The sequence below is a fragment of the Chamaea fasciata genome, unplaced genomic scaffold (assembly GCF_029207755.1).
Source record: "Chamaea fasciata isolate MVZ Bird 193981 ecotype frontalis unplaced genomic scaffold, bChaFas1.0.hap1 SCAF_15, whole genome shotgun sequence".
NCBI classification, from domain to species: Eukaryota; Metazoa; Chordata; class Aves; order Passeriformes; family Sylviidae; genus Chamaea; species Chamaea fasciata.
In genome coordinates this window covers 8,448,695-8,474,916 of record NW_027094100.1, presented here as the reverse complement: position 1 = coordinate 8,474,916, position 26,222 = coordinate 8,448,695, and the positions used below count along the sequence as shown (strand labels likewise).

Genomic DNA, 26,222 nt, shown 5'->3' with positions numbered 1-26,222 from the left:
CAGCAATGAAAAGCTCACTGGGATTACAAGCGTGCAGATGAGCTGTAGAAGGAGAATTGGTTAGTTGTGAGAAGGCAGAAACAGCAGAGAGCAGGCGTGTGAGAGAGGAAGTTGCCTTGATCACAGGATTTCCGTCCGACACACTCTGCACTGCAAGAGCAGGCATGGGTGGAGTGAGCAGTGAAGGTAAGCTGGTGCTGTGGGTAGGTAAGACAGTTCATCATGAAAAGAAATAAAGGAAAAAGCCCATGGCGGATGAAAGTTGTATGTGTGGTAGGTGTATAGTTAGAACATTGCCACTGAAACAAACACATTTTTCTCTACTTAACATCAAAATGCAAACAAAGCTAAAAGATGTGATTCATTTTTAATCAGTTTTACTAGCTGGTATTACTTCTTTACTTCACTTATTTTCATAATTCTGTTTTTCTTTCCTTCCTTTTTAATGGTCCGCAAGAGGTTAGTTTTTGCACCTTCTTGCACTATCAGAGGACAAAGCTCTGAAAAAATAGTTTTCCTTAAAATGTTACTTACCTGGTGTTACTAGGATGTAAATGCACCTGCAGCCACAATCTTTTGGTGTTATATTCCATACCAGCTAAAAATAACTGAGACAACTAAGGCTTGTTAAACCGCTTAACAGATAAGATACAGCAGCCAGGCTATGCCCTGAGAAGTGTTCAGAACCACAATGGTTCACTGCATTGCAATTATAATTTTCCTCTTTTTGTTTGGTTGGGTTTTTTTGTTTGGTAGGTTTGTTGGTTTTTTCCTTTTTTTCTTTTCCTAAAAGTACATCCCTGGCCTACAGAAGTTAGAGAAGATGTTTCAGACCAGCTTTTTAGTTATCAGAAATAATATTTCAAGCACTATAAAGAAAATAAACATTATGATATTAACACATTGTTTTAAGGTCAGGTTTATGAAATCCAAGACTTTAGAAGAAACCTTTGAGGTTCTAGTACTGTAGGACGGCTTTGTTAGGGAGCACATCATGTTATTTTCTCTTAACATGTGGGGCCACTTTAAATTTGTGCTGCTGCATTATTAAACCTTCGTGGGAAGTGCAGCAGGAGGAAACCCGGGCAATTGGCTGCAGCTCCAGATGCAGCCGCTTGCTCATTGGAGAGAGGAGGATTCTCCCAGAACTAAAATTAGACCATCTCCGCCCTCCAGAAATGCTTCTGGAAACAGCGAGCAGGAGAAATTGTGACACAGCCCTGGGAGCCGTGGTGGGAAGGGAGCTGCACGGAGCCCTGCGCCCGGCCAAGCTGCAGCCTCGGGGTGCACAGGAACGTGCACTGGGGTGATGTCCTGGCTGCAGAAAAACGCGCACAATAAAGAAACTGCAAGAGATTCACGTTAACAGTGAAACAGGGATACTAAATTCAACATTTCTTATGTAATAATAATTCTGAAGTGTTCATGCAGGCAGAGGAAGCCTTTGAACTGCTAAATTTAAGCAAGCGCTGTCAGACTTAATGCTCATTGACTTTGAAAAGAAATGACTTGCTGAATTAACTCTGAACTAAACTAAGAAAAAGGTGGAGTCTTTCTATCAGCATTTCTTAAAAAATTAAACATGTTTATCCGTTATCTCTGTGAAGCTGCAGTGTTTACAATGTCTTCAAATGAAATAATCGGCTAAGGTATTTCTGTTAAAGAAACAAATGGCATGTGCCTGCGTGAAGGAAAGCCTAAATCTGAATTTGTCTTGTACACTTGGAACTTTTATTTTTTAAGGTACATGAGTAACAACGTCCGTCTTTGGTTTTTAATTATATTTTAAGTTGGCTGAAAGGAAATAACCGCATATTTTTATTTCTTGTTTCTATATTATTCACATTACTCATGAAAAAGATTAAGGCAAAATGGGTTTTTCTTACACTAAAACCAGCTTTTGCTGTAAGATTGCTATTTCCTCACCTAACCAGGGCACATAGTGTCAGCAGCTCTGGCTCCAGACCCTTGGGGGTTTTTTTGTCTTTTCTCCTTTACCTCTACTTTCAGTGTGATACCATTAAAATTTAAAGCCTGCAGACCTGTGTTTTCTCTCTGTCCCTTTGTGTCACCTCAAGGGTTTGAGCGCAACGCCCGGTTCTGGCTGAACTCAGCCGCGAGCCCCAGGTGTTCCAGCACCTCGGATCGGATCGCGGAGTTTTTTGAGAGCACGGTGAGGAGAGGGGACGAGGCACAGGGAGAGAGAGGAGCAGGGCGGCGGAGGCAGCGCCGGGGTGAGAGGGGACGAGGCGCAGGGAGAGAGAGGAGCAGGGCGGCGGAGGCAGCGCCGGGGTGAGAGGGGACGAGGCGCAGGGAGAGAGAGGAGCAGGGCGGAGGAGGCAGCGCCGGGGTGAGAGGGGACGAGGCGCAGGGAGAGAGAGGAGCAGGGCGGCGGAGGCAGCGCCGGGGTTATCGGGGCCGCTCACCGGCACACGCCCCGATAGCGGGGGGCCAGCTGGCCCGGCTCCATCCCGGGAGCGCCGGTAAACAAGGACGGGAGGTGACACCGGGGCACCCCCGCCTCGGCTGCCCGGGCACTGTGGGTCATGTGTGGATGGACAATAGCTACCGGACAGCCGGTTCCTGCCAGCTGACTGCCCCCACACAGCCGGGGAAATGGGGGATGTGTAGGGAGCATTGGCACCACGGCGGTAAAATCTGGGGAAAATCCCAGAGAATGCGGCTCCCCAGCTCTGCTTAATGCGCAGCTCATCATGGTTTAATGCACGAAACGGTGAAGGTTTCCTGCTCGTTACCTCTTTTTGTCATAAACGTGAAGTGGCACGGCTGTAATTCCCTCGCCAAGAGCCACCATTAGAGAGCCGTGGGTCAGCTCAGTGCGCCGGGAGCTCCCGCCCCGCCGCCGCTGCTCGGGCGTGTCCACGGGAAACCTCCTCACAAACGCGGATAAATGACCTGGAAGGGTTGCTGTCTTTTCCTTTATTTTTTTTCCCCCCGGCAATAAATCGCGCCACGTAGCTTCAGGAGCGTTTGCTATGAGCGCGTGGCTCCCTCAGCAGTTCTTAGCGTGAGGTGAAAGCTACATAGAGCTTTCATTGTCAGGGAGGAATGAGATTTTCGAGATGAGCCTCGGAGATCACCCCACTCCCCCGCTGACTCCCGCACCACAGGCGGAGCCCACGCCGGGGGCAGCCACGCTCCCGGGTTGTGTGCGCCGAGCCCGCGGCGGCCCCGGGCCGTGAGGGCCACTCCGCCACCTCCGCCGCCATCGCCGCGCCGCTGCCGGCCGCCATCTTCGTCCCGCCCCGCCGAGGCCCGCGGGCGCCATCTTGTGCCCGGGGCCGGCCCCGCCATCGCCCGGCAACGGCGGCGGCTCCGGCGGAATCCCCCGGCGGCCGAGGCAGCAAACCCCGGCCGGGCCCGAAGGCAGGTGGATTTGGGGGGTTCCGAACGGACTTTGCAGCAGGGAGCAGGTTTTTGCAGCCAGGCAGGGTTTGCGTGTCTGGGTCTGGTCCGGAGCGGATGGAGAGAGCCAGGCGTGGGAGCGTGGGGACACGGCGGGCAGCGGGCGAGGGAAGGGCTGCGGGGCCATTGTGTGCAGCCCTCTGAGGCTCTGTCAGAATCCCCCGCAGCATCCTGCGCTCGCCATTCTCTCTGTGAGGTTGAGACACCTGAGGGTGGTCAGCATGGAGAAGGTTCCATGGAGACCTTCGACCCCCTCCCAGTGCCTAAAGGGGCTCCAAAAGAGCTGGAGAGGGACTTGGGATAAGGACAGGAAGAGGCAGGAAAAGGGGGGAATGGTTTTCCACTGGCAGAGGGCGGGATTAGATGGAATACTGGGAAGCAGTCCTTGGCTGTGAGGGTAGTGAGGCCCTGGCACAGGATGTCCAGTGCGGCTGTGGGTGCTGCATCCCTGGAAGCGTTCAAGGCCAGGCTGGATGGGGCTTGGAGCATCCTGGGATAGTGGAAGTTGTCCCTGCCCATAGCAGGGTGGGACGGAATGGTCTTTAGGGTCCCTCCCAACCCAAACCATTCTGTGATGAAAAGAAGGTTACAAATGGACACAGGTCTGTAGGAAACCCCCTCACTGGTTCCACCACTCACAACACAATTCTGAGCTCTGAGCTTGCCAGTGCATCTACTCAGTCAGAAAAACGGCACTTTATCTGGAGCCCATAAATACAGGAATTAAAAAACCATTGAGAAATTACCCTGAGGCTTAGGATGGACCAGCTTCAAGTCAGTAGTCCCACACCACAGTTCTTGTGTGAGGGTACAGATTTGGGGTTTGAAGGAGCCCATGGTGGATGGAGGGTGTGGGAGCACAGGGAACCCACATCAAGGTGTGTGATAATGCCTCTCTTCCCTCATACATTGTCCAACTTCGTGAATAACAACATTAAATTTTGGCCTTATTTTCCACAAAATGCCACTGCACTGGAAATGGTAATGTGAACTACAAAGTGCTAACAAGTGCAGAGAACATCTCACATGGATTTTGTGAGGTGGGTGTGACCCTCTCTGTTCTTGGAGTACCTGGGTGAGTGTCACCGCAGGTGACTGCAGGAGACAAACTCCGAATGTCATGGACTGGTGTCATTGCAGTACGAAAGGGGCAAGTGAATTCTAATTTAGAAGCGAGAATGGAGGTCTTAATGCCTGAACCACAGATTTATGTGGAAAGAACTCTTGCTATCATCAAACCAGACATCATTGATAAAGAAGAAGAAATAGAGGATGTCATTCTCCGTTCAGGATTCCACATCATTCAGGTAACTGGCTGTGCTCCAGAGAAAATAGCTGTAGTTTATAAGTCAGGAAAGTATTTAACTTCTAGCAATCAAGCCAGTAACTAAAAGCTTGTGTGTCAAAAAATTTATTAATGTTCTTCATCTCATCAGACATTGCTGCCAGATTCTGTAAGGAGATGCTTTTTGGTGCATGGGGTCAAACAGAGCAGACCGACTATTTTGCTGACCACAGGAAAACACAGACTTTGTTGATAAACCCAGGTTTAGCAAACCTGTGGACCATACATGGGAACTTCACAAGGCAACGCTTTGGAGAGTGCGTCATTCAGATCTCACAAGATTTTGTGCAGTGTCCAAGTGGATATTAGAGAATTAATTGAGATCTATAGCTGGACTAACTAATTTAGGTTTAGGCTGCAGACTAACTAGTATTTTGTTTCCTTTGTTTTTAGAGTAAATAGACTTTATGAATATTGAAATGAGGTTATGAATATTTAAATGCGCCCGGCCGGGCGGCCGCTGGGAGGCGCTGTGCCCTCGCGCCTGTGGGCGGCCGGGGCCCCTCCCGCTCCTCTCCGCAATGTCTTGTTTTGTTTTCGCTTCCTGCCTGGCCTTTCTTGTTGTTTTATTGATTTCTGTTTATTATTTTTATTTGTTTATGTATGGATCTTTTGGAGCTACTCCAGAAGAGGTCGTGGAGATACTCCGTGGGCTGGAGCCCCTCTGCTCTGGAGGCTGGGAATGCTGGGGTTGTTCATCCTGTAGAAGAAAAGGCACTAGGGAGACCTGAGAGCCCCTTCCAGGTCCTAGAGAGGCTCCAGAGAGCTGGAGAGGGACTTTGGACAAGGGCATGGAGTGGCAGGACAAGGGAGAATGGCTTCCTACTGCCAGAGGGTGCAGGGTTGGATGGGATATTGGGAAAAAACTCTTCACCATGAGGGTGGTGAGGCCCTGGCACAGGGTGCCCAGAGAGGATGGGGCCACCCCATCCCTGGAAGGGCTCAAGGCCAGGTTTGATGGCCTTGAAACAAGATGGTTTTTAAGACACCTTTCAACCTAAACCGTTCTGTGTTTCTATTTACTGAATACGTATCAGAAGATGAGACAAAATAGATTATTTATTTATTTATTTATTTATTTGCAGTATTTAGTAGAGTCTTCTGATGTCTGCAGTGACTTTTGACACCAAAGTTATTAGGACTCTGAGTATATGGAACTGTTATGTTGTATAAGTTTGAGCTTGAAGAATGAACTTTAATTTTTTTTTTTTTTTTACTGCCCTATGGTTTCTGATAACCTCCAAAGTTGTCCTGATCCTGCCCACCTGCAGGCTAGGCAGGTATTGGAAGAGTCACAAAGCACTGAATGAAAAATAGAACAATTGCATAATTAACAGTGTGGGCTGGAGAGAAACTTTTTTAAAAGTAGAGCATTATGCTGTAGCAGCTGAGTAATAGAATCCTGGCCTTGTAATGCTCTTCACTTTTTCTGTACAATGCTTTGTCATCTGGCAGTTAGGAAATACTGCAGTTTGCCCGGACTAAAATCACTTCTTACTGAAATGGACTATTTCCTTAATTAACTTGGAAAACTTTTGCTCTGTATCTCAAAGAGGATCCTATCTGGATGAATCAGAGAATTTCACAAGTTACTCTGTGTTCTGCACTTGAAGATACGGCTGCAGGAGAGGACTCTATCCTTCCTTTTAGTGCTCTAAGCTGTTTCAGTGTAGCAAGCAATTTTAATTCTTTTTTTGTCTTTTACACTTTATAGAAACGGAAGCTCCAGTTAAGCCCAGAGCAATGCAGCAACTTCTACGCAGAACAATTTGGAAAAGTGTTTTTTCCTAATTTAACAGCCTACATGAGTTCTGGTCCTATAGTTGCTATGATTCTGGCTAGAAATTGTGCAGTCTCATACTGGAAGGAATTGCTTGGACCATCCAACAGCCTAAGAGCTAGGATAACTCATGCTCACAGGTAACTCAGTGACTTGGCCTTGAGCAAGTCAGTAGAATTTTGTCGTTCTTTTGATTGAGACCAATTTTGTGATTTGTTTGTTGTACAGTACAGACACAGGCTTCTTGTCTCTTCAGTTTTGTGCAACAGCTTTTCACCATTGTTTTTTAGCATGCGAGAGTTCACCTATTTTGTCGGGAATGCTGAGTGTATGAACATTAAGTTTTAGGTAGCTGCTTCTAATGTTGAAAACAAAATCAAGCCAATGTCTTGTTAATTAGTCCATATATCTATTGCTTTTCTGTGCTCTCAGGCTGCAGAGACTTGGAAGGGATTTGCAGTTGCCCTCCAAGTAGTTATTTCCCTTGTTTTTAGCTTAAGAGCACTCTATGGGACTGATGAGCTGAGGAATGGGCTCCACGGCAGTCTGACCATCTCCTCAGCAGAGAAGGAAATTCGATTCATATTTCCAGAAGGTAAAATGGTGCATTTAGTTCCTTGATGGTCCTGGTGAGGATGGAGTTCTTCCCTGTCCTGCCCTGACTCCAGATACCATTGATTTAGCAGAGGTTGGGTTTGTTTGCTTTACACAATTGTGGGTCTCTTCGTGTGTAAGCTGGCTTTTTCTGCTGTGAAAGGCTTACCAAAAATCTGTCTGAAGAGCCAGTGTAGTTACATAGATTGCTTCCACTTTTGAAACTCTGCTCTGGGAGCTGGAGCAGTCAAAGCTGGTAAATGAGAAGAAATAGGAAGCTATTACACTCCAGCAAGTGTTTCTGGCACTGTCAGCCTTGGAGACTCCTGTTGACTTGAGAAGACTGACTCTTTCTTGGATTCAGGCTGAGTAGTTACTATTCAAAAGCAGCTGGATGCTCACATGATAGTCCAATTCCAAAGTGCCAGAGTAAAGGGCCTTAGAACCTGGAAAGGCTGCAGGAGGTTTGTAATGTAACAGGACTTGCTCTTTGACAGAAAGGTGCAAGTGAAACTGCTGGAAAAAAGGTGTCTACTGATACTTTTTGTCAGCTGTATCAGTGAGTTTAATAAAAGATGTTGCAGTTCCTTACAAGCCTTACCCATTGTTTAAACCATGTCTCCTCCTCACCCTGACAAACAGAGCAAAAATAAAGGTGAGATTTTTAGGATCTTCAGAAACCAGTTTCACACTGGAAGAAGAAAGTACTAAACATGGGATATCCTGTTTCTCTTCTGCTCCAAATGCATCTTCATGGATTAAGGTTTTCTCCAGATGATCTGATTTCCTCCCTGTTCATAATAGACTATAATTAGTAAAATTACCTCAGGGACATTGCAAAGAAGTTTAGGGAGTTTCTTTGCCATTTGTTGTGGGAGAAGCTCTAAAACCCATGATGCATTATTAACTTACTAAGGAAAAGAGCAGCTCACATATAAACAACCTTTGAAAGAATGCTGGGTTTAATCGTTCTAGGGGCTGCTTTCTAACACCTGTGGTTCTTCCCTGCAGCAATCTTGGAGCCAATTCCCACTGGACAAAGAGCTCGGGATTACCTGAACCTGTATGTGAAGCCCACGCTGCTGGCGGGGCTCACTGCCCTGTGCAAAGAGAAGCCAGCAGACCCCATGGTACGAGCTGCTGGCAGCTCTGGAGTGCACTCACTTGCTCTTAGTAAAGTCCCTCTTTATAGGAGAACTACTCTGTTGGTGAAGAGCTGGGCTGTTTTAGCTGTCAGCAAGCTGCTTTGGTAGTTAGGGATGAAACAAGGGTGTGTTTTAAATCCCTAAACAAAATCAGTTTTCTTACATCTGGAAAAACATGGTAAATGTATCTTTGTGTTCCTAAAGTTTCCGTCATTCACACCAGTACTTATTTAAGCATGCAGATAAATAATCTCTGTGACAACTTGCTGGCAGTTGTGGTGGATTTCACATCATTGTCACGTTTACAATCAACATTGCATTTTTCTAAAGGATACTTTTTAGTAAAAAAAAGCCTTAAAAATCACTTGTGGTGGTTTTGTGAACTATGATATACATGAGGCAATGTTTAATGTACTTTGATTGTTCCAGCTTTATAACCTGTTTACTTTATCTGTATGTCTGGCTCTGTTACCATAGAAATCTAGAAAACAGAGATGAAGTCCATTCCTTTGCCCAAAGACCAAGCGAGTTGTATCTATTCCTAACAAATGCGTGTCTGGCCTGTAGTTTAGCACTCCAAAAGATGGAGAATCTACAGTCTCCCCGGGCAATCTGTTTCAGTGCTTAATTATACTTGTTAAAAGCTTTCACTAAAAGATAGCCTAAATCTCATGGCTCCAATTTTAAGCCTATTACCTTTTTTTCCCCTTTTACTGTCCCCAGAAGACATTGGAGACAATGTAATATCTCTTCTATTTATTTTTTTTGCAACAACCTATTGCATATTTGAAGAGTATTCCCATTTTCTTTCCCTTCAGTCTTCTCTTTACTATATTAAATACTGAGATTTTTTTTTGTTGTTGTTGCAAGTTCCATCTTTTTAACTCATTGTTTTGGCTTCCAGTTAATCTGCATTCTTAGCACAATTTTCTAGTCAATTATGAAGTATCTGACAGTAACTTCATCAAGACAGTGCTTTCCTTCCTGGCTTGTAAGAAAGCTGCATGAAGCAGTGTCAGTAGCTTTGCTAAAAACATTCTATTTGCACTTTCTTAGTTGTCCATAATATCTGTGACCTTGCAACAGAAGGAAAATAATGTTGATTTGATACTGCTTCAGAAATTGCCTATTGCTTTTCAGTTTGTTATCTGCTAGGTGGCTTACAGGAAGACTGTTGGAATGTTTTGTTTTTTCCAGTATCCTTTTCTTCTTTCCTTTCCATTTGGAGATGGCATCAGAAAGTGTCTGTGCACTCAGAAATACTTGCTGTCAGCACAGAGGTTGTCTCAGCCAGTTCCTTAAGTAATACAGGATAAATTTATTTGTTTCAAATGATTTGAGGATTTCTTTTTTTTCCAAAGTAGTTTTCCCAAGGGCTTTTGTGGTTTGGGATTTTTTTGTTTGTTTGTTTGTTCGTTTTCCATTTCTGTCTTGGGTTCTTCCTACTGTGCTGTTGCTGCTTTACCTGTCCTAGTGCTCTCCCTTTGCAAACCACCTTTCTTATCCGTGGTAGTAAAAGCAGAGTGTTGCTTACCTTCCCTGTCTGCTGTTCTCTCAGCTCTTCACAGTGTGGTATGAAGTTTGTTGTTCTCAGCATTCCACAAACCAGTCGTCAACAGCCTTGTGAAATAAATAAGGATGTGTTAAAAACTTTGCTTTACAAGTGGAGAAATCAAGGCAAAAGGTTAATTTGCCTAAGGCCTGGCCCAGAGTGGCAGATGGAATTAGAACTCAAGGCATTCCTGCCTCCCACATTCTCATTTAAGTACAAAGTGCTGGAAAATTTACAAGATGAATTCCAAAAGGTAACCATGTTTTGGTTTTAAGTTTTAGGTACTGTAAGGTGATTTCAGTGCAGAAGGCTGGCACTCTCAATGAGATACTGGCTGAAGTATCTCTCAGTCTTGTCAGCAGTAATATTTCATTAAGCAGTTTCATGCATATTGTGCAGCCACATTCCAAAACAGAGCTGGCTGAATTATTTGAAGTATGACTCAAATGGCTCACAAAGATAAACAATGCCAGGACAAGTTGTCTTCTAAAGGTCATTGTGCATTGTTCAAAAGCAATATAAGCTGTGAAGATTTAAAAGAACGTTTTTTAAAAACAGGTCATCTGCATGTCCATTTTTTTCTGAAAGGTCTTAATTTTGCAGCACAGTAGGAGAGTATCTGTAGCAGAGGTTTCAAATAATGCTTTTAATATTCTCCTATGCACTTAATTGAAAGCAAAAGAAAGCTGAAAACATTTGGGTTTTGGGTTTTTTGTTCACAGATTTGGCTTGCTGACTGGCTGATGGAACACAATCCCAATAAACCCAAACTGCGATACGGCATCTCTCAGTAAGAGCATCGGTGGGGGAGCTTGGTGAGAACCATCTCACACAGTCCCAGTTACAGCTGTGTATTGTCATGTGTCCTTTGTATAACCAGTACTATCTGAAGTAAATGCATTTGTCATAACTACCTGTGTCCTCATAGGATGAATAGCCTTACACTTAACCAGGATGTAATGCTTCTAGTGTCTTCTCTACTGACAAATTGAATGGAGAATTACACAATAAATTTATGAGTGATTAAAAAAAGATAATGTTCTCAGTGGGTGTGACTTACTGCAGTTTTCCATGTTTTTCTTGGTTTGTCTGTGTGGGAAAACAAAATCATTTACAGCAATGTGGATTCCCAAGTGACATCTGCCTGGCCTCTGCTTTGCCAAGCCAAAGGTTGTGTTTCAGCAATTTTTTAGCATAAATTCAGTTATGAAGGAAGGCCCTTGGATATCAGTGACTATAAATAAAAAGATGTATTTTAGTCAAGGACTAAGGTTGTCTTCCAACATTTGTTTGCAATAAAGGTGCTTAATTGGAACAGCTCACCTTAAGAGTGTTTTCTGTGTTCTGCTCCTAAAGGTACACAAATTTCTGTCGTTTTCCTCAAACTTTCATGTGTTCTATTGAAGAATTTCATGAGAGTGCTCTTCCACAGGCAATGGGCTAATCCCACGCTGTGGCCTTTTATGAAGTAACTGTTTTTTGGGGATGTGGGGCTCTTTAATTTCCTTCAAAGAGCTGTACTTATGCTGTTAACTTCAAGCTTTGTAAATTATGGTTTGACTGGCTATAATGAAGAAAACATAATTTTCATAGCTCGGAAATACAAGTATGCTTGACTAATGCTAGGCAAACAAGCAATTTCATAATTTGTTTCATGAAAAAACTTGTTTCCACAATTTGAGTAATTATGAGAAACCTAAGTTATTTGTCTGTAACATCAAACTTTGTCTAAGTGAATTGTTTATCTTCTCAGTGGAACAAACCACTGTTGCCAGCCCAGATAATAAACATTTAAAAACTGATCCCTACAGTACCAAGGCCTAAAAATCTCAGGACTGCTAGGATAAGGAAAAAAAAAAAGAAAGCCCAAACCCTCGAATAATAAAAAATAAAAGTATGATGTGCTTAGGAATACAGTAAACAGATATTTACAACCAGTTTATTTTGCCTATAATTACTGTGCCCATGTGTGTCTGATTGCTCCAATTACAGGACAGTTGTGCTTTGTGGTTTCCTGTCAGCCAAATAAAAAAAATCCATTTTCTGAAGATGCCAGAACTGGTGAATTCACAAGGCATTCTCCTGTATGTTCGTTACTGTGACGTTTGCCTGCTTATTTTGATGTGCTACTGTTTGACAATAAAGTTCTTTGTGTTCTCTTCATGTTATGCATCCTTTATGCTGGAGTTCTCAGTCTTGCTTTTGTGCCAGAGCTGTGTTTCGTTGCATGAGAGTAGGTGGGTCCTTACCCGGGGGGTGGGAGAAAGGACAAAGGCAGTTGATGTCGCAAATGTCACATTTATCACTCACACAATATAGGATCTCAGTCATTCAGGTGTTTGTCTATCATGGAATTATTCTTTAATGTTGGAGCTGGCACCCTCAATTGCTGACTGGTGTTTGCTTCCATTTTTCTAAGAGAAAGGTGGAAAGAGAGAGGTTGCCTTTATCCCATGGGTGCCGTCCTACCTCACTGTATCCCTACACACAGGACAAGTATTGATCCGGCAGGTGTCACAGCTGAATCCTGAGGAACCTGCATTAATAAGTGGGATGTGAGCAGAGGGTCCATCCTGGGAATGTGAAGTGGCCGAGCAGCCTGATCCTGTGGGGGGAGCTGTGACACCACGGGAGAGGCTGTTGGGACATGTGTGCTGCATTGCTTGTGGTCTTAGGTTTTTTATTTAGCCCAGAGTAGCACAGGCTTGGCTAGGGTTATAAATCTGTAACAGAGAAAATGTAGCTTTGGGGAAAAAAAAAAAAAAACCAAAACAAACCAGATTAACTGAAAGATGTCTTTCTATTCGATGTCAGCAAGGTGAGATATTCTCTGTGGGAACGAGTAACCTGTCCTCTCCCTCTGTCAAGTCAAAATAATTACCTTGCCTATTGAGTTTTATTGGGCATTTTTAACTTTGATGGGGTTCATTTTAGTTTTGCTGCCTGAGTGCTGGAATAGTGCTGTGTCCATAAAATAAGCAGTTCAGTCTGCTTCCCATAATTGTATTTTTTCAACAGAGTTCCTCCTGGAACTTTGCTTATCATATGCTTGCTATCACCTGCACTGGAAGTTGTTCTTGGAACTATACAGATTGAGCTAGTCTTGAAGTATGTGGTTGTTCAGCCTTCCTATCTCACAAGGGATTTATTATCTTCAGGGACAGTTAAACTGCCAGGAACCTTGGACATTAAAAATAGCAGAAGCCTCAGTCAAAGGCAGGTTCCCATTGCCTGCATCTGTCAGAGCATTCCAGTGTGCCGAGCTTCAGAAGTGAGTCACTGGTCAGAGCTCGGGACTGTCATTCAGGAGATTTAAGATTGTTTCATGGAGATTTGCAAACCCCTGCTTTTCTCATGTAGGCAAAGAAGAGAAGATTTGTGTTTCTTCCTTCATTTAAGCTATTAAATCTTGACCATCCTTCAAACAACAGTTGATGAGGGTCAGTGCTCGTTCATTCAGTCAGAGTAGTCAGATAATTTGTGGTGTTCTGCTCAGTAAATGTTGGCTATTTTTGGTGGTACCCAACAACTGCTCATCCTCTGAAAATACTGTGGTTCTTCAATTTCCTTAAAAAAAATCAGAAGACAAATAATTTCTATTTTGTTGGAAAGACATTTTGCACATCATAAGAAGATCATCATAAGAAGATAAGTTGCAATTGTTTTTGCAGTGCTAATTCCTTTTAGTGGATTTGTCCTTGGACTAGAAATAAGACTTCAGTCCTCTCTACTCGTTACCTTGCTTTACTCAAGCAGACTTCACACAAACTAGGCTGGCAGTGGCACCAGCACCATCATAGCAAATAGGTACTTCCTGGTTCTGCTGTTAGTGAAACAGGAAAACCTGCTGCTTTAGGATGGTCAATCAAGAGCAGCTGCCTGTACCAGAAACCTCCCTTGGTGTGGATGAGCTCCTCCGAGTGTGGAGTGTGTCAGCAGTGTGACTGATGTGTGCAGTCTCCTTGGGGAGATGCCTGTCAAATCATTGTCATGCTGCCTCCTGCCAAGTGATCATGGGGACACTGCCCAGGCTCAGGGGAGAGCTTTTTGTTGGTCTTCTGAGCCAGAAATGAGGTATTGTTGTGAGATGGAGCAGTTGATGGGAGAAGAAGGCGAGTTTGCAGACAAGGGGGTGAATGATACTCTAATAATGGTAACACTGGAGGGTTGAGAATTCAGTTCACTGCTTGTGAGTTTTGGGGCTGAGGGAGGTGATGCTTTTGCACAAAGATCTTCATGCAATGCCTTGCTGGGTGTGTTTATATTTGTCTAGTGTGGCATCAAGTTTTGTCCCTTGAGAACCCCTGACTTGCTCATCTTGCTTAGCTGTGGTGCTATTCTGAAGCGTGATAATTAAAAAAAATAAAACCAGAGCACAGCTCTGGTACCGTGTCTGCAGCTTTGTTACCATCGTATTTAGTTTATTGAAAAGTCTTCACCTGGAATGTGAGTCAACCTGGATGGATCCTGTTTGGCCAGAGAGAAAAGGCAGTTGGGTGCAGTCTGTCAGCTGCAGACTGCCTGAGCAAGTAATCATGTGTGAACTCACCCTAAGTTCCAGGGAATTTTTGTGTGCAAGAACCTAATTCGGCTCTAAATACTCTTGGCTTTAGTAAACTACTCTACGAACCACCCATGCTTCTTTTTCATCTCTTTATGATAAAGCTTAAGCTCTCATTTCCTTGCTAGGGGGCAGTTGTGTTTTTGTCATGCTTCCAGAATCTGCACGGATTGTCAGGTTAGGAAATTCTGCTTTTCCAAAAGCAACGTCTTATTACTATGCTGCCTGGTGGTTCTTATCTCTCTTAGGTGTTGTAAAGTGTTTTCTTACTGGGTGGCATTCCTGGTGCTGTGTGAATGAGGCAGTGTTTTGTCCACGTTTAGTTTTGTGTCAGGCCTTGTCTCTCTGTGTGAGAAAATTCCCAGGAGTGTTTAACGGACGCGTGCGGACAAATCTCCTGCACGCCCCATAAAGCACTTTACTATGCGCCACTATAAAGCAGTCATTACAGAGCAGTGTTTAAACTTCTGAGATTAACACAGTCTTTCAATTGCACTTACTTATTTTTATAATGTGTAATTTAGCAACTGAACTGTGACAAGTTATGGCATAGCAAGGTCTTCTTAAAAACAGTGGTTTCAACTGTGCTTTTAGCTTTCTTCGTTGCAAATCCGGTGCAATTCTGTTCTGTTAGTTAAAAGAAAGAGAGAAAATGGGATCATTTCTGGGAGCTGCTCAGATGGTGTATGTGCATCTGAAATGTATTGTCAGGTGTTGGCATGGCTCATTTTCCACATTTATGGAAAGCTAAGAGCTTGTGCCTGATTTCTCAGGAGCCAGACTTGGGCAATGCTGTTCCCTGCATGCAGAACACTTCGGCAGTTGCCATTTTGCTCAGGGAGTTGTGTGATGGTATTTTTGCCTGGATGAAGAAAGTTTGATCAAGCCTCTGAAAACCAGATGCTTTTTCTGTGGCCACCACACATCTAGACAGCCGTGAGATCCTTCCCTGCTAGTTACCACTTCCAACTGAACTATCCCATGAGGCTATTTCAGAATACTTGCTTTCTTCCCAGCTCTTCGATGTAAATATACTGAATTGACCAGAAAAGTTTTGACCGTGACTGTCTTTGTTTTGCAAAGTTCTCTTGTAAACAGGCTCTGTGGGGCTTCCCCAAATAGCCCCATCAGTGCAACTGAATGGGAGCAACAAAGGCATAGGAAATGAAATGTCCATTCCTTTTCTTATTCATGTAAATGATAGTTTATCATACTGTTTATTAGCTTCATGTAGTCAGGATCTGTGATGGTTCTTAGGCCTTTTATTGCTTTTTTTTTTTTCCCTTTAATGAGCTGCAATAAAACATTGTCCTACCTGAGTGCTGACTCAGTGCTGAGGCATGCTCCAAACTTAGCATTATTATTGATATTAGTTTGTTATTACCCATGGCAAAGGCTGTCATCACAGCACAAAGCAGCCATGATATATCTTTACCAGTTGTTCTGTCTCTTTGCAAAATGTTCCTTTTTAAGACTATGTGGGATTCCTGGAATGAACAATTTCAAGTCATCCATAAACATGGTTTTAATAGTGATACCTGGGTTCTTGATAATATCTCTCCTCAGTGGATGGGCAATGATGTACAAAGGAACTGGCGGTACACAGGTGGTACAAGTGTGATGGTAAGGAACAGAGACATGAAAGACTCCTTGGATCCTCCCTTGGAGCAGCAGTAGGATCTGGAATCACAGAATCATGGAAAATAAGGGCAAATGCAGATGGTTCCTGCGTGTGCTCTGTGAAAGTGTCTGCTTGGAGGCAGGAATGGGGAGTTTAACACCTGTGTTCTCAAGGTCTGCCAGTGCTTGGATCACTTGGCATCTTATGTGTTGAATCATTTCTTTGGAGGCTTTTCTACCGAATATGTGTAGATGGTTTCTCTCTGTGGTATGAGGTTTTGATGAAGACAGCTGCTATCACTATACTAATGCTGTTGCTAGTCTGTTAATCACCTGGACTTCCTAAAGCAGTGATCAAAAATTAGTGGCCAGTTTTCTTTCATCTCTGGAAGTGGAAACAAGCAGAGCTGGCACAGCTCTGAAGTTGTGTATGGAGTTAGCAAGTTTGAGCACAAACTCTTAGGTGGGAGTAATTCCTCTCCAGGGTACAGATAAGTCTGTGGCTGGGAGGATCCCTGCTCCTCTGCCCCAGCAGCACTTCCAGCTGTTTTGTTTTCACTTCTGTATTGTTGTCTACAGCCACCAAAGGTGATGATCCAAGGGGAAATCACACAGTGTTCACTGACACTGTGTTTAGAGCTGTGAAACAGAACAGGTAGAGAAGAGGCCAAATGAGGACATGTGTGATCCCCTGCTCTGTCTTCCTCTGTTCCAACAACGCAGAAATGGAATGTTTCCCTATCCCTAAACTAGGACATCCACCTTTCAGATTCTCTGACTGAGCTTCTCTCAGCTCAGCCATGATCACAGGTGTGTGCAGAGGACTGCCCTGGGCACAGAGAACAAAGGCTGACAGACAATTAACATTTGTAGCTATTTTTATTCTGCTCCAACTGTTGGGTTTCTTTCTAGGTACAAGCAGTTGATGTGACTTTCATCAGCTGACATGAGGGAAAAGGTGTAAGGTACAGTATATTTTGAAGTTGAACTATTTTATGTGTGCTTTTAGAGATTTGCTGCAGAGCATGATGTTTGGCCATGTCCTTGGGTACTATAATCTGCTATAATTCTACTGAGGTGAATTTCTGACAGATTATATTAATTTGGGTATGACCTGAGATTGTACCATCCTGACAGTATAAACTGGCAGCTTTTGATTTTAATTCCCTTGTACTGACAAGAAACTGGATCTTTATTTATCTGTCTGTCCAGTTCCAATGAAAATTAATAGTTTCATTGTCACCTAGTATTAATTTACAATTCTGCTACAGGCTGACTTTTGAGATTAAGAAAGTTTAAATACAGAATAATTTTCACCATTGGTGTGTGCCAACCGACCTGTGGATGTGAAATAGCTGTATCTGGTGCCAGGGGAGTTTTCCAAAGACATAGTATGTCTTTTATGTGTTCACATGTGTAACATTAAACTGTTTCTGCTCATGGAGGCTGTAGGATTTCCACACTGGTCCAGAGGTGACACATTACTGATGGAAATTTGCTTATTTTTTATAGAAAAAAAAAATGTCTTCTAAAAGTTTTACTTTCCCTTGGTCCATAGTGCCAGGGGAACATGTTGAGGCATGCCCTTTTCTGTTTCCTTTCAACAATGATGGGCATTCTTCAGTTAAGTATAAAAAAAAAAGAAATTTCCTTTCTTTTTGCCCCTCTCAAATATGTTTAGGTAACTGAAGCACATTTACACTTGGAGAGATGGGGCTGTTTTGCAAGGGAAAAACAAAACATTCCAGTGCAGCTAATATTGCAGCTCCTCTGGTGTCTTAAGTTCAGGCCACAGCAGGAGGTGCAGATATCCAGGGGGAATGCAGTAACTTTTTGGATCTTTTCTTTGGAAGAAATAATAAGATGAGTCACAATTAACCCATTCAGCTAAGCTAGTAAGGCTCTGGGGGATGAGAGAAGAAATGGGATGTTCTTAGTTCTAATGGTTTGCTCTACAGAAAATAAACCCTTTCTGTTACATCCCTTCAGGTCCAATCAATACATTTGTCTTCATCACTGCAGGAAGCATAAATTTGCTTCTTTTATTACAACCTTCTTTTATACATCCCTCCTTGACATGCCCAAATCTCATGTGATGATTGTGCTTTGGTTATCTTGCTCTGGCAAACCAGTGGGCTCCACTCTCCAGGAGAAAAGGGCTCTCCAGGGCAAGTGTCAGAATGTTGGCACAAAATATTTTGTTCCTCTTACGTGATTAATGTGGAAGGAGTGATTTTAAGTAATTTGTAATTTGTCACAGTGAGACTTGCAATGGAAAAACATGCCACAGCAGAGGCAGCCAGGGCCATAAAGTGCTGTTGTTGGGAAGTGAGGACTATTCTAACGCAGGTGATGTCTCCAGGGGGTGTATTCCTCAAGGACTGGTGGGTGGATTAGCAGTCAAACCTTCGAGGAGCAGGGTGAAAGCCAATATGTCCATGGTGACAGGGACACAGCTGGAATTAAGAAGGATGACTAGCACATCCAAACCTTTTAAAAAGGACTTTGGTTGTTGGTTTTTTTTTTTTTTTTTTTTCCTAATTATCTTTTCTGGTTTCATTTATTTAGCTGTCTCAAGAGTTCATGTCTTTCAGGCAGCAGAGAAGTGTCTGCCCTGATGTCTCAGAAAATGGAGCTTTGTCTTTGGTCCGTCACAGCGGGACCTGAACACTGATGCCATGAGTGAGCAGGAGATGGAATGTCCCATTGCTCCCTGCCTGTCTCTGGCACTCAAGTGCTTGTGGAGCTCATCTCAGCAGAGCTTTCATCTGCTTTCATTTTTCCAGCCTCTGGGCCTTGATGTCACCATGTGGCTTTGAAAAGAAATGTCTTGAAGTTGAAGGGGCCTGTGCACACATCCTTCAAAATGCAGATCAGGGTAGTGTTTGTTCAAGGAGTAGCACCTGAAGGTCAATTCTGACTCCTTAGTTGATATGTTTTCCCAAAAGCCAGTAATCTCCAAGGAAGAAATGTCCTGTCTGAGAAAATAAAGCACGACATGTAAATTGTTTTAATGGGGTGCTCTAGTACATTTATATCTTCTTAAGAGGAAGCTAAACCACATGCATGAGATGATAGATGAGTTTATTTTCACATGTGGATTTAATAACCTACCAAGATGTAGCTGCATATTTAGTGCCCAAAGTCATCTCCAGGAAAATAGTTCCCTGGGGTGAGGTCAGTGTCTGCTTACAGCCAAGAGAATGAGCTGAAGGGGTTTGTCAGTGGTTAGCTTGGTTAGGAGGAGGATAGTTTATGTGATATTGAACTAATCAGGGTGATGTGGAAATTAATTTTATCTTCTGCACAGTACAGAGAGAGTGGAAGTGCCCCTGAGACCATCTGGGGTTTAAAACTCTGAGGAGCTGGAAGGAGCTGACTGCCGCTCTGTTCTCTTTGTAGCACTGTTTGTTACTCTTCCCAAATATTTATTGGATCATAGTTGTAATTAAATTTGTGCTGAAAACGTCCAGAGCACCTTGTACTTAGTGTCACATAAAACCAGAGATCCTCTACACTGAAGCAGTACAGTGGCAGGTCCTTGGCCACAACAGCCCCCTTTGGAATGGGAGATAATCCGGAAAAAGACTCCACTGTTGATATGGCGATTGCTAAGTTAAAGCACAGGAAACTGTGAATTTTGGCTCCATCCTGTTTGACCATTTACACTATCTCCTTATCGATGTACCTTTCCTGGTCCTGGGAGATTGGATGCTGTCTGGATACAAGAGGCACAATTTAGTGCTTCCAACTGCTTGAAAGGGACTGGACAGTGATTTGTGAGCTCTCTGGCGATGGGTGAGATAAAGCTCTGCAGTGGGGATGTCCTCTGCCCTGCCTCCACCCTGCCCAGAGCTGGGCCAGGCTCCCCATGCACACTTTGGAGTTGGAGCTGAGTGCAGGCTGTGACCTGATCATTCCTGAATCATGGGCTGTCCCAAATCCAGATTCAAGTCTCATGGCCTGTAGTAGATGAAAGAAAGAAATCGATGTGCTGCAGTCAAAAGCATAGAGGTGTTTCTCAGGGAATTCAAATAGCAGGTTGTTTGGTAAAACAGAGGCTGAGACCTGAGATGACAGTGCTCACACCCTGTGGGGGAAAGCCCATGGGACAAGCAAGAAACAGGAGAGTGAAGTAGTCCAGGCTGGGAAGCACAACTGTGTTTGCCCTGGGATAAATCTTATTAACGTAAGCACATCAAAGCATAAATGCACTATCTTACTCCTGGACTCAAGCTGGCTCGAGCAAAGCCATCCTGAGAATCTCTTCCCAGCACTCCTGCCCAGGATTGGCTGGTGCTGGTGCTCCTGTGCCAGCAGAGATGTCCCCGGGAGCCACATTTGCAGCCTGCCCCTGACTGGAATTACCTGCTCTCCAGACACCTGTGGTGCAGCTGCAATGCTGGGAATGCTTGGCACCTCGGGAGGTATTTGGGACTGAGTTAATTTAATTAGTCTCCTGTTCATTGGCTTCAAAATCCACTTAGAGATAGGGAGGAGGTGCCTTGTCCCTATCACAACTGATGGCAGCCAGCCAGCAGAAGTCTGCCTGGCAGGAGTGGGAGTGAAGAGCTGGGCCAGAGTAGGTTTAGCTTCAAGGCGCTGGGTAAAAGGGAGAGAAATAGAAATTACTGCCTTTAAAACTGCTGACTCTGCTCTTGATGGATGATCCCCTAGAAGTGTCAGGCCAGGAGCCATGGCTCTGTGGGTTAGAAAAGCCTGTGGAATTGAGAAGAAATGTGAGAAATACTTCTCACCCTTGCTTGAGTCCAGGCTTGATCTGAGTCAATAAAGAGAGTCCTACTGACATCACAACTCAAATTTCAGACCAGGCACCTCATCACAGCCCAGTCTGAGTGCTGGCAGCCAGGCCAGATGGGACAGGGAGGGCATCCATTGTCCCAAGCAGAGCTTAAACCCAGCAAACTCAGCCCATGCGTGGCCCGAGTTTGAGCCCAAGTGAGGTAACCCTTGTGCCTCTCCCCACTGTTTTACAGTCTTTCTACTGACCTCGTCATTATCATCTTTTATGGCATCCCATGTGCTGTTGAAAGCATCAGAGGAGGAAATGAAGGGCAGTTTACTGTCCAGGCTCTGTGCTCACATGTCCCCTGACGAGCTATTCTCTCCTGGCTGTGCCCACAAGGGGCTTCAATTAATGTTCCATGGGACACTGAAGGAAGAATAGAGAGAGAAAGAAAAAGAATAGCTAAAATACTATTGGAGATCTCCATGTCCTACTACTTGTGCAGCTCCACTGTCCCATTCTATGACACATTTAGACTTAGTCTCTTTCATTTTCTGGCTCTGACTCACTCTGTCTCACATGAGACAGCAACTCATCTTTGCATCCTGACTCTGTCTGGTGAACATTTCATCAATCTCTGCTCCTTACTTCACTTAGAGTTACCACCAGCTCCCTCTCCTTTCCTCTCTGTGTTTCAGACCCTCTGGGAGGGATGAGTGGGGGTCCAAGACCTGGTGCACATTTTAAAAGGGTCTTTTCTAATCTCCAGAGGTATTTGAACCAAGTCCACTTTGTCTGGGAGAGCTCTTGTGTGAAACTGTCCCAGCAGCCATCTCTACAGATAAATAATTTAATTAGGGAGCACCTCATCCTTCTTGTTCATAAAATATGAGCCACTCTTTGTGTTTGGTAAAGGAGGAACAGGGAGGGAGGGAGGGGGGAAGGAAGGAAGGAAGGAAGGAAGGAAGGAAGGAAGGAAGGAAGGAAGGAAGGAAGGAAGGAAGGAAGGAAGGAAGGAAGGAAGGAAGGAAGGAAGGAAGGAAGGAAGGAAGGAAGGAAGGAAGGAAGGAAGGAAGGAAGGAAGGAAGGAAGGAAGGAAGGAAGGAAGGAAGGAAGGAAGGAAGGAATTTTGAAAGTACATTGCAAGTTACACTTATCTGTTTTTCTCTAATCCATCAATCTTCTGTTATATGGCTCAGCTCCTTGGGGTTTGCTTGAAAGGAGGGAATTTACTGCACTGTAAGCCAGGACAGTGATTTGCAAAGCGGGGGGCATGGATTGTATCCTAGGAGAGAGCAGGGAACCAGAAAAAGAGGTGGGGGAGCTTGTGAGTCCCTCTGCAGAGGTATAAATATGCTGTACATTACCAACTCCCTCCCAGCCCCCCCTGGGGGCATTTTTGGAGGGGACCAACTTGCTCTATGTCTACCTCTTGTACCAGGTGGCCAAACCAGAAATATGGACCAGCAAGTGGCAATAAATTGACACCCTGGCTCCCTGTACACCTCTTTCTTCCCGGAGTAACCTTTGGAACCTTTCCCAGAAGACCTGTGCTTGTTCAGGACTCCTGGCTGGAAGTGCAGTATGAATTCATACTGAATATGCAGCATTCCATGGGAAGCATGGACAGGGAAAGCAGATGCAGCACATCCCAGCAGACAGTTATTCTATTGGTGTCCTCCCCAACTGAGAAATGTTTGGGAAACACTTGTAACTGTTTTTCTCAGGTGTTGCAAAGAGGATTTGTTTTGTAAATAGTGAAGCTGTTAATTGCTCTGACTTCATTAAGAGGGAGCCGAAAAGGTGTTAACAAGTTTTTGTTGCTCTTTGCTGGCAGTGAGCCAGCACCAGTCCCTCTGTCGGGGGAAGGTGGCAAAGTTGCTCTGAAAGTCCCTTTGCCCTCTAGAGAAGAGAAAAAATTAGGCACCCCTTTAGCCAAAGACTTGGGGTAACATGTGAATTTTGTAGGAGGGATTTAATTTGAATCACCACACAGTTCAGCTCTAGGGGATTCACTTTCTGTCGAGCAACATGGACTGGAGTATCCCCAGGGCAGCACAGCTGGGAAGTCAGAGCTGGAAAACAGCTTTAAAGGTTGTTTTCTTCCTCAGCTTCTCCATAGGCACAGGTAGAGGGAAGCTCCTGCACAAAACTGTGGGAAGCCCAGGAGTTCAACAGCTTTGAAACCCTGATGGCTGGTGGGGTTTTGGAATCTAACTTTAAGCGCCTCACTTAAAAATATATTGTTTAAAACTAGAGTTGAGGTTTCCAAGTCACTAAAGTCACTAATTGGTCACAAAAATTTTTCCTATGTACTCCAACAAGCCAGACACCCAAATCCTCCCATCTTTCCCTGGGAATACCTGTTGATAAATCCCACAGAAGGCACGGGATGGATGCTTTTCCATCCTCCTCTCTGGGACTGGCACTAGCAGCAGGTAACCAGGGGCTGAATCAGGCCTGTAACTTTTTCCTGCTAAGGGTTGGTTTTGCAAGTGGAAAAGGACCTGTGGCTTGTTTTCTAAGACTTCAGGGAATTGCTGGCACTCACTGGTTTCCCTGCACCAGATGCAGCGTGACCGGGAACCTACGCTGCATATGAAAAGGTCACTTACCCTGTTCAACAGAGGAGATTCTAACACTTGTCAGCTTGAGTGATGGAGGCTCTGCATGGAGAGCCATAATATTCATGTCAGAGAATTGCCAAGCCCTGGCGGAAGTGTTGAAGATGGATGGCCTGGGGATATACTCCTGACACTTTAATACTGGGGGAGGATACAGCACAAACATCTCATACAGAATTATAATCCATGAAAGGGCACTGGGGGCATAAATTAAAGGTAATCCAGCAGGCAAGGAGTTTAACAGCTGAAGGGAAGCAGGCTGGGGGAAAGGAGGGATGCTGGTGGGATGCAGTGGGGGCTGTGCTGAGGCTTTGGGGGTAGGAACAGCCCCCAGCTCGGGTGGGACCAGGGCAGGAGGAAGCAGTGCCGGGCCAAAATTCATCCACGTCCAAACTGCTTTGCAAAATCATCTGCAGAACCTGCAGTTTGTGTATTAAATTCCACTCTCTGCTTGCTGATGGTCACTGTGCAGTAGTGTGACATGTTGAGGAGAGAGCTTGGGGCAGATATCTCAGTCTCTGAGCAGAAGTGTCCCTGCCAGCCTGCTGGGAGAGGTTGTGGAGGCACACGGTGGCAGGGATTGTGTGAATTCCCTGCCAGAGCCATCCTTGCACTCTGTTCTGTGAGCGGGAGCAAGGGAAACAGCACAGATCCAGTTCCTGTGCCAGGTGACATCCTCAGCCCCCAGACAAGCACAGCCCCGGCCTGGCTCATTGTGCTGGGCAGCCCTGAGGATGAGCTGTGTCTATTGATACAGGCTGGCACCTGCACCCCAAATTTCACCTTCCTCCATGCCCTGATGGAGGTGCCCTCAGCCAAGGGCACCTGAGTCGTGCTCATGCTCCTGCCTGAAGGGGAATGAGGCTGTGGGGGCATTTCCACCTGCTGGGAAGGAGAAACAGAAGAAAACTGGGGGTTGCTGTCCCTGGTGAGGGTGCTGGCATGGACACCTGGACAGCAGCACAGCATGGCCAAGGGTGAAACAGTGACAGGGATGGTCCTGGGTTAGATGGGAAGGGCTGGGAAAGCTTGGGCTTAGCCTGGGCTGTTATCATGGTATGAGCACCCCAACACTGATCTTCTGACCTTTCTCTTAGTCTGTAGTAATGCTATAGCTGGCCTACATTATTTCATCATTTGGAGTGTTTCCCTTTCTCACTAAAAATGGCCTGTAAACCATCCCTCTCCCACAAAAAAGGCCCAAATGCACTGCTGGGACACTGGTGTTAACCCTCCACAAAGGCAGTGGTGATTCAGAGCTGATTCCACTGCTGTTCCACAGATTTCTTATCACAGAGGATGCTCTATCCATGTAAGTGGCTGGTCAAACATGAAGATGCTGCTCCAGAGCTGTCCAAGTGGCTCCGCAGCCCTGCCTGAAGTGCCCCTGCTCCAAGGAAGAAGCAGTGCTGGTGGCTCTTGGGGAACAGGCAGCAACATTTTGGGTTGATTTCATGCAGCACCTGGCCCATATTAAGATTTTTGACTTTTCACTGTAATTAGGATCAACACTATTACAATACTGTTACTGTTAAACAGTGGTCATGTTCCTCCTGAAGGCTTTAGAGAGCCAGCCCATCCCCTCCTCCAGGCATGCAGTGAGTTACAGGTGCAGTGCCCCGGATTGGAGCTGACTTTGGGTGATCATGAGCAAACATGTGCAGGTTTGAGGGTATCACCAATCCCTGCAAAAGCTCTTTGGCTGCAGTGGGAGAAGGAGCCTTTACAAAGCAGCCAGTGACAGGACTGTGCTCTGCTGTGTGTTCTCGTGTTTTCTTTGAAAGCTGCTCTGCAGGAGTAAAAAACCTGCCCAGGTAAAATCACAGCTGAAATGATGAGCTCAGTCCTGTGGCATCCTCAGAGTTTGTTACCCTGTGCCCCATGGCATTTGTGAGGGTTATTACAGAAACCACAGCAGCAGGCAGGGGTGTCGGGGTTCCCTGACAGTGCTGTGATGGATTAAGACGATCCTGAATTTCTATTGTTTTGTAGTGACTGTAGTGAGAATTGATGACTGTCGTATCCAAGCAACAAGGAGGAGGATGAGGAAGCTTTAGCTTCTCCAGGACTGTAATATCTTTGGCAAGGTGCCACTCTAAGCCATAGAGTTGATTTTTGTATTTGTTCAGTCTTGGTATTGTCTCTGCAAGGTATAAAAAGAGAATGGAAATCTGTGTCATGGGATGGTGTGTAACTTTCTCTTCAGTTTGCTTCAATTTGCATTTGGTCTCTGGCTTTTGGGTGTGATTTGCTCATTGCCTTAGAGAGTCTGGCTACCAGAAATGTTAATGGCTTTGATGACAAATTTAAGGAAGAACAGTTCATCTCCAGCATTTAAATACAATGGGGTGGATTTGAATGTTGAGTCAGTGGGAATGGGAGGGCTCAGTGGGAAAAGGATTGGTCTCAGCAGTGGTATCTCTACTTCCCTCTCCAGCCCTATTTCCCTGGGATGAAGGCTTTGTCTGGTCTGGGGCTGCTACCACCTACAAACCTGTTGCTTGTTATTTTCTGCATTAATATTAATTTGAAAAGATGCTGCAGAGAAATGGGTAAGATAACACACAGCATGTCCCACCCATTCCTGCTCAATGGGAACCCTCATCTCCTGGGATTTATCTGTGTGGTTTATTAACCTGGTGCTGGTATACAGTCGGAGGGTTTTTGTGTGTGCTTGGGAGTTATCTTGGTGAAATAGTTTCCCTCCTCTGAGAGCACATCAACAGGGGCTGTCCTGTGCTCTGTATAACCTCATTTCATGGGATTTTGGTGGTACCCTGTGCCTGCAGCTGCTGGGGCTCTAGAGCACAGTCCAAACAAATATAAAA

The 26,222-nt window shown here is 44.9% G+C and overlaps 1 protein-coding gene across 4 annotated transcripts; it reads left to right on the top strand.

The window, feature by feature from the left end:
- Positions 1 to 3,298: 3,298 nt before the first annotated feature.
- NME5 (NME/NM23 family member 5) lies at positions 3,299 to 12,005 on the top strand. Of its 4 annotated transcripts, XM_066197282.1 has the most exons (7): positions 3,299 to 3,387; positions 4,426 to 4,466; positions 4,567 to 4,733; positions 6,486 to 6,691; positions 7,046 to 7,146; positions 8,157 to 8,275; positions 10,565 to 12,005. In XM_066197282.1, exons 3-7 carry the CDS (start codon positions 4,605 to 4,607, stop codon positions 10,634 to 10,636), a joined length of 627 nt encoding a protein of 208 aa, XP_066053379.1. In that variant the 5' UTR covers positions 3,299 to 3,387; positions 4,426 to 4,466; positions 4,567 to 4,604; the 3' UTR covers positions 10,637 to 12,005. The 4 variants fall into 4 exon arrangements, with proteins under 4 accessions (XP_066053379.1, XP_066053378.1, XP_066053380.1 ...); XM_066197281.1 differs by lacking the exon at positions 4,426 to 4,466; XM_066197283.1 differs by lacking the exon at positions 4,426 to 4,466 and having other exon boundaries at positions 3,299 to 3,391.
- Positions 12,006 to 26,222: the final 14,217 nt, after the last annotated feature.

Excerpts from the sequence above, each read along its gene's own strand:
- NME5 (XM_066197280.1), top strand. The coding sequence starts at position 5,375 with ATGGATCTTTTGGAGCTACTCCAGAAGAGGTCGTGGAGATACTCCGTG. Across the intron at positions 6,692-7,045 it reads AGGATAACTCATGCTCACAG|CTTAAGAGCACTCTATGGGA; the intron begins GTAACTCAGTGA and ends CCTTGTTTTTAG. Across the intron at positions 8,276-10,564 it reads AGAAGCCAGCAGACCCCATG|ATTTGGCTTGCTGACTGGCT; the intron begins GTACGAGCTGCT and ends TTTTGTTCACAG.